This window comes from Lampetra fluviatilis, chromosome 57 (assembly GCF_964198595.1).
Source record: "Lampetra fluviatilis chromosome 57, kcLamFluv1.1, whole genome shotgun sequence".
Classification (NCBI taxonomy): Eukaryota; Metazoa; Chordata; class Hyperoartia; order Petromyzontiformes; family Petromyzontidae; genus Lampetra; species Lampetra fluviatilis.
Genome location: NC_136331.1, coordinates 7,861,877 through 7,876,704, shown reverse-complemented (window position 1 = coordinate 7,876,704; position 14,828 = coordinate 7,861,877). Strand labels below are relative to the sequence as shown.

Genomic DNA, 14,828 nt, shown 5'->3' with positions numbered 1-14,828 from the left:
TGCGTGTCGCCCCGTGAGAGATTTTACCCCAGATCCTCCGCGCCCCCCCCCCCTGCACCCCCCCACCCCTAAGCAATGGAAGGGGTCAAAGGGCACGCGTGCGGTGCTACTGCGATTCGTGGCACATGCGCAAAGCCGCGCCTGACTTGTGAATGGACACGTTGATCTTCTTTCGCACGTTGTGTAGCCAACCGTGCTAATCGGAGGAGAAGATCTCTTGTAAGCCGGATTTGTGCATTGCCAGTGAAACATATATTTATAATATATATAGATCATACAGCTATTACAAGTAATACATCTATTTTCAATTAGGTTATGTAATACATAAATGTTCTACGCGGGTCGCATATTCATGCAATATTATGCTAATCAGGAAATTAATTAAGCATGGGGATTTTAAATATTTAGCATAAATGCTCAGGGCACATTTTGTATGCTGAAACACAACTCTTAATTACTGTAATTGGTTAGTTTAATTATGCATGATGCTTACCATTTTGTTCATATTTTCTTTGTAAAGAACGATGGGTTGGAATGCTGACACCTTCTCACTTTGGATTAAAACTCATTGTAAGTGGAAATTTTAGTTTGTAAAAAAATAAATCGCAACAAATATCCTGTACACAGCACGTTACATGATCCAGAAAGAATATGAATTACGACGATAAGAGTCTATTTATTTTTATTTGTTTCTCTAATAGCTTCACCAATTCGGAGAGGTGCGTCGTTATTCAACTTCGCGATGCAACATTGCCTTGATTTGGTACACGGCTGCCATCCAGGTAACCAGCTTTGACTGCTCATAAATCGTCGAATGAAGAAGAATACCAAATGCGTGGGTTATCTCTCCTTCCGCCCTCACTTCCTTCTTGACTGAGAACAATTGCGATGCTCATTGAAGGCAAGATGATGGTTCCCACACGATGGACAGATCCTTCTGGAAGCCTTCCATTTTAACAAATGGGATGCCACACAGATAGGAATGTGCAACTCACCGAGACTACACAAATTCTGGCAGAACCCCGTGGACATAGCAGTGGCAGAGTGATTACCACACTGCACTAAGCACCAAATGATCTCAGTATCCAAACGGTCTGAGTACGATTCTGGCTATACCCAACATCAGTGGCGACTGATACCTGAACCGGTCCTTGGGGTCTCTCTAACCTCGAGCAATCTGAGTCCACCCCCCCAAGCCTTCCCTGGAAGTGGCAGCAAGAGCTCTGAAGCTGAATGTTCTGTTGGGAAAGCAAGAACATCTACGCACGGGTTTCCAAAGTACCCGCGTGTCTCCTGGAACACCTGCGGGGTGGCGTTTTTATTCCCCTGGGGGTCTATCCCGGCCCCATGAGCGATCAGGTGGTTGGCAAGCGAATTGTGCTCAAGAAGAAGGGCGATTGCCCAACATTTTTACTATTTATATATTTGTTTACTTTTAAGACCACAGTCAGGTTAATCCTCTTCATCCCCTACGGGACATGAGGCCACAATGAGTTCCCTCCACTTCTTCCTGTCCTTGGCAACACGTTGAGCCCTCGCCCCGAGAGAGGTTGATCGCTGCCAGCTCCTCCTTCGCGGTCTTGCGGAAGGAGGCCTCGGGTCTCCCAGGGCTTCCTTTTGCCCGGTGGTGTCCATCGTTGGGCAGTTTTGTGGTATATGGTCCTGGTCCATGCTGAGAACGTGTCCGGGACATCTTGAGTCGCCGTCTCTCGATGTCTCGGGTGACGTTAGGCCACAGTGTCGTTGACCCAAAATGTGTTGAGCCGGTGGTCAGGTGCCTCTCGGAGTTGACCACTAATATCCACTTACGAATATCCTTGGAATATCGGAAGAGCTCGCACGTAATCTGTACCGGCCTGTAATAATCTGTGGGGGGGGCCTTGCTGTGTTCACCGTCGCTAAATCATCGCCGCGCAAATTCCCGGTCATCCTCGCAGCAACAGCAGCAGCAGCGGCGGCTTTTGGATAGCCATCGAGAAAAAAACGGTCACTGGCATCACGCAGCACTTTCAAATGCACTTCTGCGGCCGTCTGGAACGCTCTTCCTTCCGGAATCAGAAACCCACTGAGAGTTACACACTTTTCAATCATAAAGATTGACCAACTCACTTCTTTAGAACTGCTTTTTGCGTTTAGTTTGTTGTTCTTCCCTCCGCAGCTCCAATTTAGCACAGATTGCTACATATAATTTGAAAGAAGTTCAACATATGTACATACATCGCCAGTGGCGCAGCTATCGAGTGTGCAGGCAGTGCAACTGCACTGAGGACCCACGGGCTAGAGGAACCGAGGTCCCAGGCTACCGACTACTATGCGGGCGTCATCCACGAGTGAGGACCCTACAATCCTCGTCGGACGCGAAAGATCGCTCGAAGCTCGGAGCTCCATAGGTGCCCTACTCCATTTGCCTCTCTTCACCCCAGCAACCTTAAGAGCCGAGTGCCGCACCGCCCCCTCCCTCCCCCCGACTAGCCGGCGTCCGTTGTTGCCGCTGCGGTTTTGCCCATTGTTGGCATCTTCGACGTGAGCTTGGAGTCGCCCAGCGACCACGGCGTGGTTCCTTCCTGGCCTCGAGCAAAGTCAGCCAGCTCGCATGCCCCCCCCCCCGCCCCCCTGTTAGCTCAGCGACAATCCCCGGGGGCAGGACACGCGCGGGCGGCGGGGCCCTGGGAATTCCCACTTAGCCTCCACCGTGGCTGCTGTTCCGAACGGTGGAGCGGCGATTGGGTGCGCAGGCGATGCAACTGCACCGAGTGTCCCCCACTGACCGGAGTGGCCCAGGCGCTGGGCTACAACGTTCGGGAGGAGGAAATGAAACTAAAACTGCAAACTATATTTGATTCATTTTATTTTCACCGGGCATGTGCCCACAGAAGCTGTGGAGCTCTTTTTGAGAAGTGACCTGGCCACCATCTAATGATGGCTTATCATCATGTGGAAATGTGTAGCAGCCAAACACTCGAAACGCATGTCGATTCTAAATGTGGAGGGAAAAAAACGGAGGACCCGGAGAAAAATCCACGCGACCACAGGGAGAACACGCAAACTCCAAATATACAGCAGGCGTCAGGGTCGGGATTGAACCCACGACCTCCTCTATACCAGGCGAGGGAGTCAACATCTTGCACCAGGGCCCACACCAACCACACTACGCCGCTGGCCACCATAAACATGGAGAGGGCCGATGTCTCGCTGGCAGAAAATAGGATCATCGCCTCCTCCTGGAGCTCTCTGCTGTACAAGAAGGACCTTGCCTGCCCTGGTAGGCAACTGCATACCCAGACGTTTTGAGTGTCTGGGTGGGCGTCAGATAGGCCAAACATGTTTCTCAGTTCGACTGGGTTCTTGGCCTATCGTCAAAATGGCTCAGAAATATTTGAATGAAGTTCAGCTCGACACCGGTACCAGATCTCGGTCAACAAATCAACTCCGGCTGGCACCCGGACACCGCAAAAGCCAATTCCTGGAGTGTACCAATTCCCGGACAGGTGGCAACCCTGACGGTGGGATGACCGAGCACCCAGCCGTGGCCTCGCCCGGCTTGATTGCACCCCCGTGGAGACTTTGCTAATCGTCCATCCTCAGGAGGCGGCCCTCACCAGCAAGACGTCGAGTTCTATTGGCTGGGCATGAATAGCCACTCACAAGGGAGGCGCTTTAATGAAGGTGGCAGATACCCTTTTGTTTAAGGACCCACCTCACCGCCCCCCTCTCGTGCACCGTGCCGGCTATCGGAGGCAGGCGGTAGCTACCGGCTATCGCCCCAATAGTCTATGCGGGCTGCGTTGGGGACGTTTTGTCTTTGAGCGCGCGAGTGTGTCTGTACGTGCGTACGCGTGTGGTTTATCCACTCCCTTTCATCAAACGAAAGAAAGTTTTTTTTTTATTAATTTGTTATAAATGCTGTTTTTGGATGCGTGCAAGTGGAAGCCAAATATTCGTGGAGCTGACAGTTCGTTTGGTGCAGAGGGATAACGCAACGCTTGGGTACACATATGCGTTACATAACAAGCACTATTAGTCGCCACATCAACAATTACGCATAATTTGTTGAGAACAAACATTTCCCCAGAATTTTACTTTGAAAATAAAGTTAATGACATGGCTTGTTCTTAATTGCGTTCAGATCGACTTAAGTTTTCCATTGACATTGCCTCTTGTAATCTCGTAAGGACGCGATGCAAGCTCCTTGCATAAAACACAAGCAAAAAGGATAAAGATCCCCCGTATAGCCTTAACAGACTGTTGGGGGCAAGTGCTGTTAGCAAGTAACACCTATGAAGGCCGGAATGGTATGCGAGGGGGTGGTGGCCAGCACCACGCCCGACCGCCTTTGTCTCCCTAGTGGCGATGTAAACACAATACACCGCGTGCTCATTTGAAGCCGAGTCAACCTAGGGGAGGCCCAGGACCGGTTCAAATAATAATCACCGTTGTTGGCCGTGAGCGGGAATCGAACTCGGGTCGCCGGGTTCGTAGCGCAGCGTAGCGCTAACCGCTGCACCACCGCTCCCCCACATAAAACCCAAACACACACACACTCACCTGGGCCCTTTGGTTTACCCCGGCCCTGGAAATGTCGACCAGGTGGGACACACACTCTCTCTCTCTCTTCGGAGCAAACTTCCCCCTCCACATGAAGCGGTCACCTTCGCTCACGAAGTTTCGGCTCCTCGCTCAGAACTCACACTTATTGTTACCTCGAGGTCACCCCACGACCGCGTCATCTCCCCCTCCTCATGACCACCACCGCTACTGGTCCCTCTTCGTATTCTCATTGCATGGCTCTCACTCGTCAACCACATTCATTCAATGCGTTCGTCATTCACTGTCGTCAATTTCGCTTCCACCGAACTCGCGCATCACAGATGTGCCCCCCCCCCCCCCACATTGCTACCTCTCGTCTACCTCACTCGCCTCTTCTCTGCCACTCCATTCGCACGTTCCTCTAGTGCCGTTGTTAATTCTTCCTAAAGATATCAATTCCGTTAAGAAATCCCTCCTCCTTGCATCTCTGCTTTTTTTTATGAATTCAGTTTTTCCGTCCCTACCCCCCTACGCCGCAGCTCCGATTAGCGCGGTTCGCTACGAACGTACGGTGCGTAAGAAGTTCAACATACTTGCAAGGCAAAGATCCCCCAACGTAGCCTTCACGGACTGTTCAATGTACGTACGTGCATTGCCGGGTTCCGCCAATGATCAGCCCCGACCTAGATGGCGTCATTGCAGTGTGATCGCTGGCCCGTGTTTTGGTCGACAGCCACATCTCTGAAGTGAATGTAATTTTTTTAATGGATATATATTTTAAAACCTCCCAAACTTAATTAATTCATAACAATGGTTAAGACGTATTCAAGGTGAACGTTGCAACCGAAGTTACAGGTAGCCCGATACATCAAGCTGTGTGTCACCCACTTATTTGATAACCCCCCCCCCACCCTGATTAAATAGGGATGTAATTTTGTGATCAAGCTCCCGGTCGCATTTGTTGAAACTCAAAGAGAATTTGGCGATAGACTCGCTCTCGGCGAAATTGGCTCGCGATAAACATTTCCCCACCGGTTTTACCGTGACCCAGTAAGTGCCCTTTAAAATGTTTGATCGCGAATGTGATTAACTTCGCTGGGCCATCTAACGAGTGAAATCCCAAAGGAAATAATGTTCGTGTCGGATTGCGCGGATGAAAGAGGGCTTTTGATGTCTCATTACAAGCTCGGCGTTTTGTAACGCCGAAAAAAAATGGGAATGAACGCACGGACACCATCGGAGCGATGTTTGTGGGTGAACGGAGCTCGCGTACAAGCAGTGAGATGGATTTTTGTCCGCGATTTAGGCTTCACGTCTCCAATCGCGTAACTGCCGAGTGTGTGCAGGCAGTGCAACTGCACAGGGGGTCCCACAGCCCCTGGGAGAGGCCCAGACACAGAGCGAAGAGGAGGGAGGCCCCATTGGAGTGGTGCCATTATTTTTATTGGGTGCAATTGCGAACAGCCATATCAGACATGAGTACATCAAATTCGGCATAATAATTTGTTCACTGCAGCTCCAAGCCTCAGTAGTCCTACATAAGCGTGTGGTGGCATGAGGATATGTCCATGTGCTGCTGGGCATTTGAAGGCCTGAAGACCAGATTCAGTGATTTCGCCGACCAAGTGTTCAGGGAGCCAACCACGCCACCGACATTTATGGTGGAGGATACCGATTCTTTGGTGGGATGCTGCCACGATGTCATGGATTTGCAATTCGGAGGTCGCTGGTTTGGTTCGATCTTCCGGCTTTGGAGGTTGAAAACAATTGCGCAAGGTTCTCAGATCTCCCCCCCCGCCCGCCCGCCACTGCCTCTGTTCAGCCAGCATCTCTATGGGTTACAGCGCCACGTGTGCTGTGGGGTAAAGCGTGGGCACTCCCTGCCTGTTCCAAGCACCGTCTGTCCAGCGTTCCTCTCTCTCTCTGCAAGAGGGGTGAATCACAGAGGTGGTCAGCCTCCGTCGCCATCGCCAATGCACAATCATCGCGGGCATCAGCCGCGGGGGCTGCAACGAACACTCGATGCCACGAATATAACCATTGTTTTGTTTGTTTTGTAAATTTTTTGTCAAATGTCCGTCTTCGTTCAAAAAATGTGCTGTGTGTGTGTGTTTGCGCACAGCTCTAAATTGCCCCGCGCGTGTCTGCTTATAACACTGGCGGCTGCTGCTAAATGTTCAATTTACGCACCGATTGTCCAGTGATTGCCCCCCCCCCACGTCTCTCTCTCCCGGCCTCGTGTTGCATGCTGTAACGAGGCGTGATGTCGTGTCGCTGTTTGTCCGTCCGCCCCTTTGTTCCCAGCTCGGCTTGCCGTCCTGTCGAGCGCACGGGCGCTCCGTCCCTCTGCGTTTTTGCCGTTTCGTTTCCGCTCCAAGTTGTTATGAATGTTGTTATTGTTGTTGTTTACGGTAAAGCCTCTCAAAGCCGGACTGATTGGGAGCGAGAGATTGTTTCCGCTTTGTGGGTGGGGTAACTGCGACACTGCAATGATTCAGGCAATGAATTAATCAAGTAACGAATCACTTAATTTATAATTACTTAATTAATTGTAAACTCCTACGTCGGATAATTTGGGAGGGACGTTCCGTTTATGGGGGATATCCGCGACACTGCAATTAATTCATAAGTAACCAATCAATACATTGATTTGTTAATTAATTGTTGTAAACTACTCAGTCGTTTGTCTGACGATACAAGTTCACTAAACAATTTCATAACATGCAAAAATAAAAAATCTCCATTGTGCAGTTTAACGCGAGTCGATGTTACCGTGAAACAGACGTTTGCCGCTCCCATCGGGTGCGGAAGGTTGCAGAGCTATGCCTCTGATGGGAGCGAGGCATGCGATTGTACCGATTTGCGGGATAAATGTAAAGTAGATGTTGATTGAAAATTCCGAGAAAGAGAAGAGAGGAAATGCACAGGCCTCGCTGATGAGCGCAGCATCCAATTGTACAACTTTACTGAAAATAAAAGAAAAGAAATGAAAACAACTAAATAAAATCACGACGTTTTGGAGGCAACACAAGCTTTCGGAAGCTTGTGTTATTTAATTAAATGTTTTACCTACGTGACATTACTGAAAAAAACAAAGAGTATGAATCCTTAACTTTACTGAAGTTCCATACGACAGATAAGGGCAGTCTCCTACGACTTGCCCCTCGATAAGTGCACGGACAGTTGCACCCGTTGGAACTCTTTTATTGTTTATTTTTTAAGTTTTTTTCATTTTACTGCAGACTTGTGGCTTTTCTCGGGTCCGGCTTCGAGAGCTTTTCATGATTATTATTTTTTCAAGATAAATTGTCGCGTTTTTTTTTCTCCAAAAGATATATTATGATTGCTGTTATTTATAATCATGATTTCTGTCTCGGATTTTTTTTGTTCTCTTCGTCGTAATGTCTCGTCGACTGAATTTGTTTCCTGTGTTTTGTTTATTATTTCAGTTAAAAGACACCGGAAATTAAGTCTCCCAAGTGACCTTAAGACAAGCCTAGGTATGCATGCTGCTGCTGCTGCGTTGAGCTTTGTGCGATGCGCAAATCCACCTTGAATGGCTTGAACCCACGACGGCGCGCCCGCTCATGGCGACTGTTTTTGCGGCTCATTTACTGACCCTCTCTCAACAAGATCAAAGGTTTTGATCTTGTTTTGATCTTGTTTTGCCCATCGACTCATAACGCCATGCAACTTTCAACACGTAGGCCTTTCACGACCACTTTTCAATCATAACAATACAATTGGGTTAGATCGTGTCAATGGAAATGGTTTCGTAAACCCACCCCCCCTCCCCCCGCGGCACAGCCAATCAGTAAGGTGTGTCACGTGGAACAAGCGTGTGGGTTGTGCTCTCCAACACGCCGGTGTGGTGAAGCGGTAACTAATTGGCAGGTTTTGTTCCACGTGGCCAACCTATGAACTAAACTATTTGCTTTTATTTTACCAGGTAAGGTTCCACTGATCTATTGATCTTTTTTTCAGAAGCGACCTGGCCACCGCAAATGATAGCTGAACGAAGTGGCTTATCGCGTGGACATTTATAGCAGCCAGATACTCCAAACGCACGGTGATTCTAAATGTGGAGGGAAAAACCGGAGGACCCGGAGAAAAAACCACGCGACCACGGGTAGAGACAGAGAGAGAGACAGAGACACGCATATTCGAAATATACAACAGGCATAAGGGTCGGGATCGGACGCACGACCTCCCGTATACCAAGGGAGGCAACCTCACTGATTGTCCATGTCCGGGGGAGGTGGGTTTAGTACACATTTAAATTTACGCTATCTAACCCAAATACACTTTAACAAGAACCATAATGTCATGCTTCGGTCCACGGATGTCTAAATCTCTTGCCTAACGTTTTGTTTTTTCTTCCCCCCGCCCCCACCCCCACCATTGGAGTTACCATTACTGGGGGCTCACATTGGAGTTACCATTACTGGGGACTCACATTGGAGTTACCATTACTGGGGACTCACATCGGAGTTACCATTACTGGGGACTCACATTGGAGTTACCATTACTGGGGACTCACATTGGAGTTGCCATTACTGGGGACTCACATTGGAGTTGCCATTTCTGGGGACTCACATTGGAGTTACCATTACTGGGGACTCACATTGGAGTTACCATTACTGGGGACTCACATTGGAGTTACCATTACTGGGGACTCACATTGGAGTTACCATTACTGGGGACTCACATTGGAGTTACCATTACTGGGGACTCACATTGGAGTTACCATTACTGGGGACTCACATCGGAGTTACCATTACTGGGGACTCACATTGGAGTTGCCATTTCTGGGGACTCACATTGGAGTTACCATTACTGGGGACTCACATTGGAGTTACCATTACTGGGGAATCACATTGGAGTTGCCATTACTGGGAGCTCACATCACATTGCACCGACCTTTACATCATTATTCCAAAATACGCTACAGTTTGGGACAGCATTGCTGTGGAGGCGTGAGGTGTAGACAGTGTTTTTCCTCGGGGGCTTTGCATTATATAAACGCACACACAGGGACAACATAACCATGCATTTAAAATTGCGTTTTCATCCAGTTCATTTTGAGCATCAAAGCAGGCGGATTGACGTGCGCGACTTTAATTCGCGGACCTTACACGGTAGAATTTTAATATTTGAAGCCCACAGCAGTGCTGGCGTCTTGTAATGTATTTTTTATGGCGAGCGGATATACACATTATGCCTGAACGAGATCCATTGGTCCACGGTAAAGTTGTTTGAAAGTGCTTTAAATAACATTTTCCATTGAACCATGTCTGATCTGCATTTGAACTCGGATCATTTCCTTCCACACGACGCCACTAACCCATTTTTCTGACATGTATTTTCTTTTGTAACAGCGTGCTTTTTCCATAGCATCTCTAAAAAAAAAGGACATCGGTACACGGGCAGAGCTCCGCAAAGTCAAGCATTGTGCATCGTGGCCTCGTGCAATCAAATTGGGCATTTTTGCCAGCATCGCAATTGCACCAGTGCCATACCATTTCTGACCATGAAACCTGCCACGTGAACCGGTGGACACGTGGTGTCTCCAATTACAGGGAGAGGAGTGCATTGGCAGGGGGAGGGTTTTTTTTGTTTGCAGAGGGTTCAATCAGAATTAGAATATGTATGCCTACTGGAGGAATCCGATGAGCCATTAAGGTCTTTTTCATAGAAGTCCAGTAGGGGCACGGGTCCAAACGTTACAACAACAAACTGAACAAAAAAAACGACAGGTGTGCACAGTATAGGAAAGGAACACAAATCACTTTAAAAAAATATATATATAAAAATAAAACTAAACGATTTTTTTTATCTTATCAGGCAAGGCTCACTGGGCGTATTAGCTTCGTTTTCAGAAGCGACCTGGACGCAAATGATAGCTCAACGAAGTGGCTTATCACGTGAAAATGTGTAGCAGCAACATAATCGAATTCTAAATACTCTAAATGGAACGGCAACTCGTTGTTGGTTGTTGGCCAGGGGTGGAATTAATTGTGCCCCTTATGTTTCATTGTAACCCCTCGCTGGGGGTGATTTTTTTATTATTATTTATTTTTTACCTACGTGACTTTACCGAAAAAACATAAGAGTATGATTTTAAATAGCCAATTCTGTTTGATTTGATAATTTCAAAATCGTCAGAAAGTAAGCCACTTATTTTCCCAAATTATAAAATGTTTCTTTTTCTTTTTTACATCACACGTACGTTTTCACAGCCAATATAATGATTCGTAATACTATATTTTTAAAAGAAAATTATTTTTTGTCAATTTTTTTTTATTGAATAGTATCTGTGTTTTTTTTCCTTCTCAAAGCAATTTATCCGCTAGGACGCCACACAAAACACCTCGTGAGAGACACTCTGAGCACACGTGAACAACGTCAACAACGCCAAGCTCATCGCACTAAAACCTCATCGTCTGCCTCTTGCGCTGGGTCAAACCAGGCGCGCGTGTGTGACCGGTCAATGCAATTACTCTCAGACGAGATAGCGTCCCGAAGAAGCGACTTGGATGTTGCACATTTTCTTGATCAAAACAAGACAACGTAATTGCTACTTGTTCACTCTAATAATAATTATCGAGCTTGTATGTCTGGTGCTTGCGAATGAATAACAAGTTCCACTCAAAGCCACGGTTATTAAAATTACGTTCCATACAGCCGCAGTTATTATCCACAACTGGTGATCAAAAGGGCACGTGACTTGGCAGAACGATTCGTGCCCGATGAAATTAAAATATGTTCCATTAAAATAATTATATTTTGCAGCCCTAGATTATGCCAGGTGTTTTTCTTTTTATTCAATCCGTATTTTAAATTATCTTGCAGTTTGTTAGAACTTAAAAAAATGGAGAGAATTCTGGAAAAAAATCTAGAGATTTTTCAAGGGTAAATTGACAAATAACGTCGAGAAATTCGATTATCTAAAAATAAAAATCCATACTCAGCAGACCAATGCACTCCCTAGGTATTCTTTTCCCCACAGATAATAAATAATGTGGAAAAAAAACCCAATGTAACAGTGACAGCAACCTTTGGATGGTCTATCCCCCCGCCATAGGAATGTGTAATTTCCACCACTGAAGGAGCAAAACAGAGTTTTTCTGGGTGGGCAATAATGCATCGGGACCTTGGAGGAGACCATGGAGAGAAATAACGAGCTTCAACAAGATCGCCCATCACATTTCCTTTCAGACGAAGGACCTTCCGCTGCCTTTATCTCTCTAACTAAAGCAGCTCAGGCCTCACGTAAACCACGTGACTTCCATGATGGCCACAACTCGCCTTTGAATCCCCTCCCCTTTTCTCCGCCCACTCTGAAAAACAGACGCCGCTCCGTGCAGCTCATTTTTGCCTGCTTCTCCCTTATTTCTCTCTCGCTTCCCTCCTCTTTCATCCTCACCCCCGTCCCTCCTCCTCCCTGACATCTAGACCCGGTCATTACTTCTCCCATGCCTGCCCTGCGCACCTTCTCTGCTCCATTTTTTCCCATTCCCTTCCCACCCTGTAATCCCTTCTCTTTCCCGCTCCTTTTTTACTTTGCACGTGTATGAAATCCTTTGGCTCTCGTTCCCTTCCCGTGGTGTGTGCCACAGGTCAACGGGTTTAAACTCATTTAAGTACTCACATCGGATAGAATGGTGGAGTGGACGACGCAGCGTTTTGCCGTGGCCCTATTAACCCCACCGCCTGAGTTCGATTTTCGGCCATGTTAGCGATATCTACGCTGGGCCTGAACTGGTCACTTGGGATTGTACCTCGCAGAGCAATCGTAGCCCTCCAACTGCAAATGAGACTTTCCTGTGTTGGTCTCTAGAGTTCTCATCTGGTTAATGAAAATAAACCTGAAACTTGAAATTTGGTGTTGCACCCCCCCCCCCACCCTACCCCTTCCCCCCTTCCTCTTCACCAACCCACACTGACCGGCTTGGTGAAGTATGGTCAAACATCCCCCATAACCTGCACGGCATGATGAGGCCTTCATCCGGCAGTGGACTGACAATGGGATGTTTTTTTTCGCAGTAAGAATCTTCCCATAATCAGCTCATGTGCGAAGTGCTAGTGGGATTTTTGCAACTGCGGGATCATGGAACGATTGCCACTGACGGAATGCAATTTCTCGCATAAGCTTAAGTCTCCCCTTGCTAACGCATCTTCACTGGCTGCCCTGTACCAGTGGTGGAAATTCCATGTTGCCATGGTGGGTGATAGGACATCCAAAGGGCAACCACCGTTGACCACCCCAGCAAGTGGTGCTTGCAAACCACGTGGCGTTTATGCGCAGGGAGCTAGATGGATCGCTAACATCGCAGAACCACGGGAGATGGCAACGGCTTCAACTAGCAGTGGATCGATCATGACTGATGATGATGAAGACGGAGTTTATTTTACCACCCCAACAATTCGAAATTATGGTGCTGGTGATGAATTTCCAGCAAGTTGGATTGACCGTGGCCGATTGACGGAGTCCCGTTAACGCCACAGAGGGTTGTTATCTCTGCGGGGCCCGTTTGGCCGGTGAGGCTGTGGGCTTTTGGGCAAGGAGTTGAAAATTTAATCGGGTTTTTTTTATTCCATCCCAGGCTCGGTCCTATTGGGGGTGAGGCTCACTGCATAAAGCCGCCTCTGCATCCGCCGCGATATTGGCGTCGTGCGTTTTGAGCCGTGTTTCGAATTCATTAGATGACGATGATGCCTTCCTTCACAGTCGCACAACGTCGTTGATTTGTTAGTTTGAACGTCGGGAACTTTTGGGGATTGCAATTTGGCAACAAACAAAATGAGGCCGTCTGAATGGGTCACGCAGGGCGATCAAAATAATTCTACATGCGGTTAACGTAACGCTACATTTTATATACGTATACATATTTAAACGTGGCTTGGCATTTGCGTTTCCGAGAAAGCCGCTGTGGCTCCAATATTTGATTTGACTATCAGGGTTTGTACATGTTTTGGCTCTATAAATTCTGGAAATTACAGTTATCTCTGCGGGTTTCTATGAAAAATTGCGGTCATATTTTTTTGTTAATAGAAACTGTCTCGCATCGCAGTCAATCGCAATGACCCATTTATTCGGCGATTTGGCGCTCGTTGAAAAAGAAATACGAATTTCGTTTCATTCTAAATAGCTCTGCGCTCACGGTAGTAGCGAATTAAAAGGGAGCGCTTCGCAACGAAGCATCTAGTTTTCAGTCGACCGCGAAAGCGACCGTTATATTTGTGAGGGGTACTGAATAATTAATATAATTGCGACGAATCCACCAGTCCGGGTGTAAACTGCCTTGCGCGCGACAGCAAACCATTCAGTCGCGTCCGTCCGCAACTATCTGAGATCGCTGAACGGAAAGTACAAAGCGAATGGGTTAGTGACGGCAGGGTCGGCGGCGGCGGAGGGGAGGGGGTGAGTTGGGTGAAATCATCGGCGCTGCCAGGATAAATTAATGAAATGCAACCCCAGCGGTCGGGACCATGACTCCGTGGAGCGTGAACGCTACAGAGTGATGTCATCGCAGAGTCGCGCGGGCTGCGGGTTGCTGCTTGCCTGCCGCAAATGCGAATGTCGCGCGCGGCGCGCTTGGATGCCGGGCTCTGTCGTTGCCTCGTGCTGAATATCGCAAACCCGTGCGACGCTCGGTCGAGTGTGCGACGTGCTCGAATTGAGAACTTTATTAATTTTTTTCCGAGAACCGTGCTCGCCGTCGCTTTGGCCAGAACGCTAATTGTTTCACGCGTTCTTTCTTCCCGTCTGATCTTTTTTTTTTTGTTTCGGCTGTTTTGTCGCCGTCGTGACGACGCGCCGTTAATTCCATTTGTTCGATCTGTCTCTGTCTCGCTCCCATCTGTGTTCTTCACCCACTCATTAGTAGTTCTGCAAAAGAGCTACCAAAACAGCAAACGAGATGACGTAATTGACGCAGGTATGTGGTCTTAAGGGTGCACGGGGAGATCAACGCGACCCATGCGTCAATTCCCCCACCACCACCACGGGGAAGCTCGGGGCGGGAAGTTCGAAATCAAGAGGGCGAATGTGACAGCGTTTAGACGCTGGCGTCTAATGATGCAGAAGCTTGCGACGCGCGCAGCGCAATTGGCGTTCCGCTCTCTCGGAGGGAGAGAGAGAGATGAGTCAGAGGTGCGGGAAACCACGGTACCTGTGCCAGCAATCGCCCAAGCTCTGTGATCCTACATTGTGGATGTTTGGCCAACTCCAGTGCTGCGCTGCGGCGATGTCCCTGCAATTGGCATATTGTAAATGTTACGGCCAGTGGCACCATTCG

At 48.1% G+C, this 14,828-nt stretch overlaps 1 protein-coding gene across 9 annotated transcripts in view; it reads left to right on the top strand.

Annotated features, from left to right (window-relative positions):
- Window positions 1-14,828, top strand: part of LOC144950309 (syntaxin-binding protein 5-like) — a 209,945-nt gene that overhangs the window by 158,221 nt on the left and 36,896 nt on the right. For 2 of the 9 annotated variants that reach the window (XM_078880407.1, XM_078880409.1), the window contains 2 exons: window positions 7,977-8,027; window positions 14,418-14,468. The exons of 1 other annotated variant lie outside the window; for it this stretch is intronic. In XM_078880407.1, the coding sequence (XP_078736533.1) occupies window positions 7,977-8,027; window positions 14,418-14,468 (102 nt within the window). Of the gene's footprint in view, window positions 1-7,976; window positions 8,028-14,414; window positions 14,469-14,828 lie in introns of all 9 variants that reach the window. 6 more of the 9 variants (XM_078880406.1, XM_078880408.1, XM_078880413.1 and 3 more) reach the window with 4 other exon arrangements.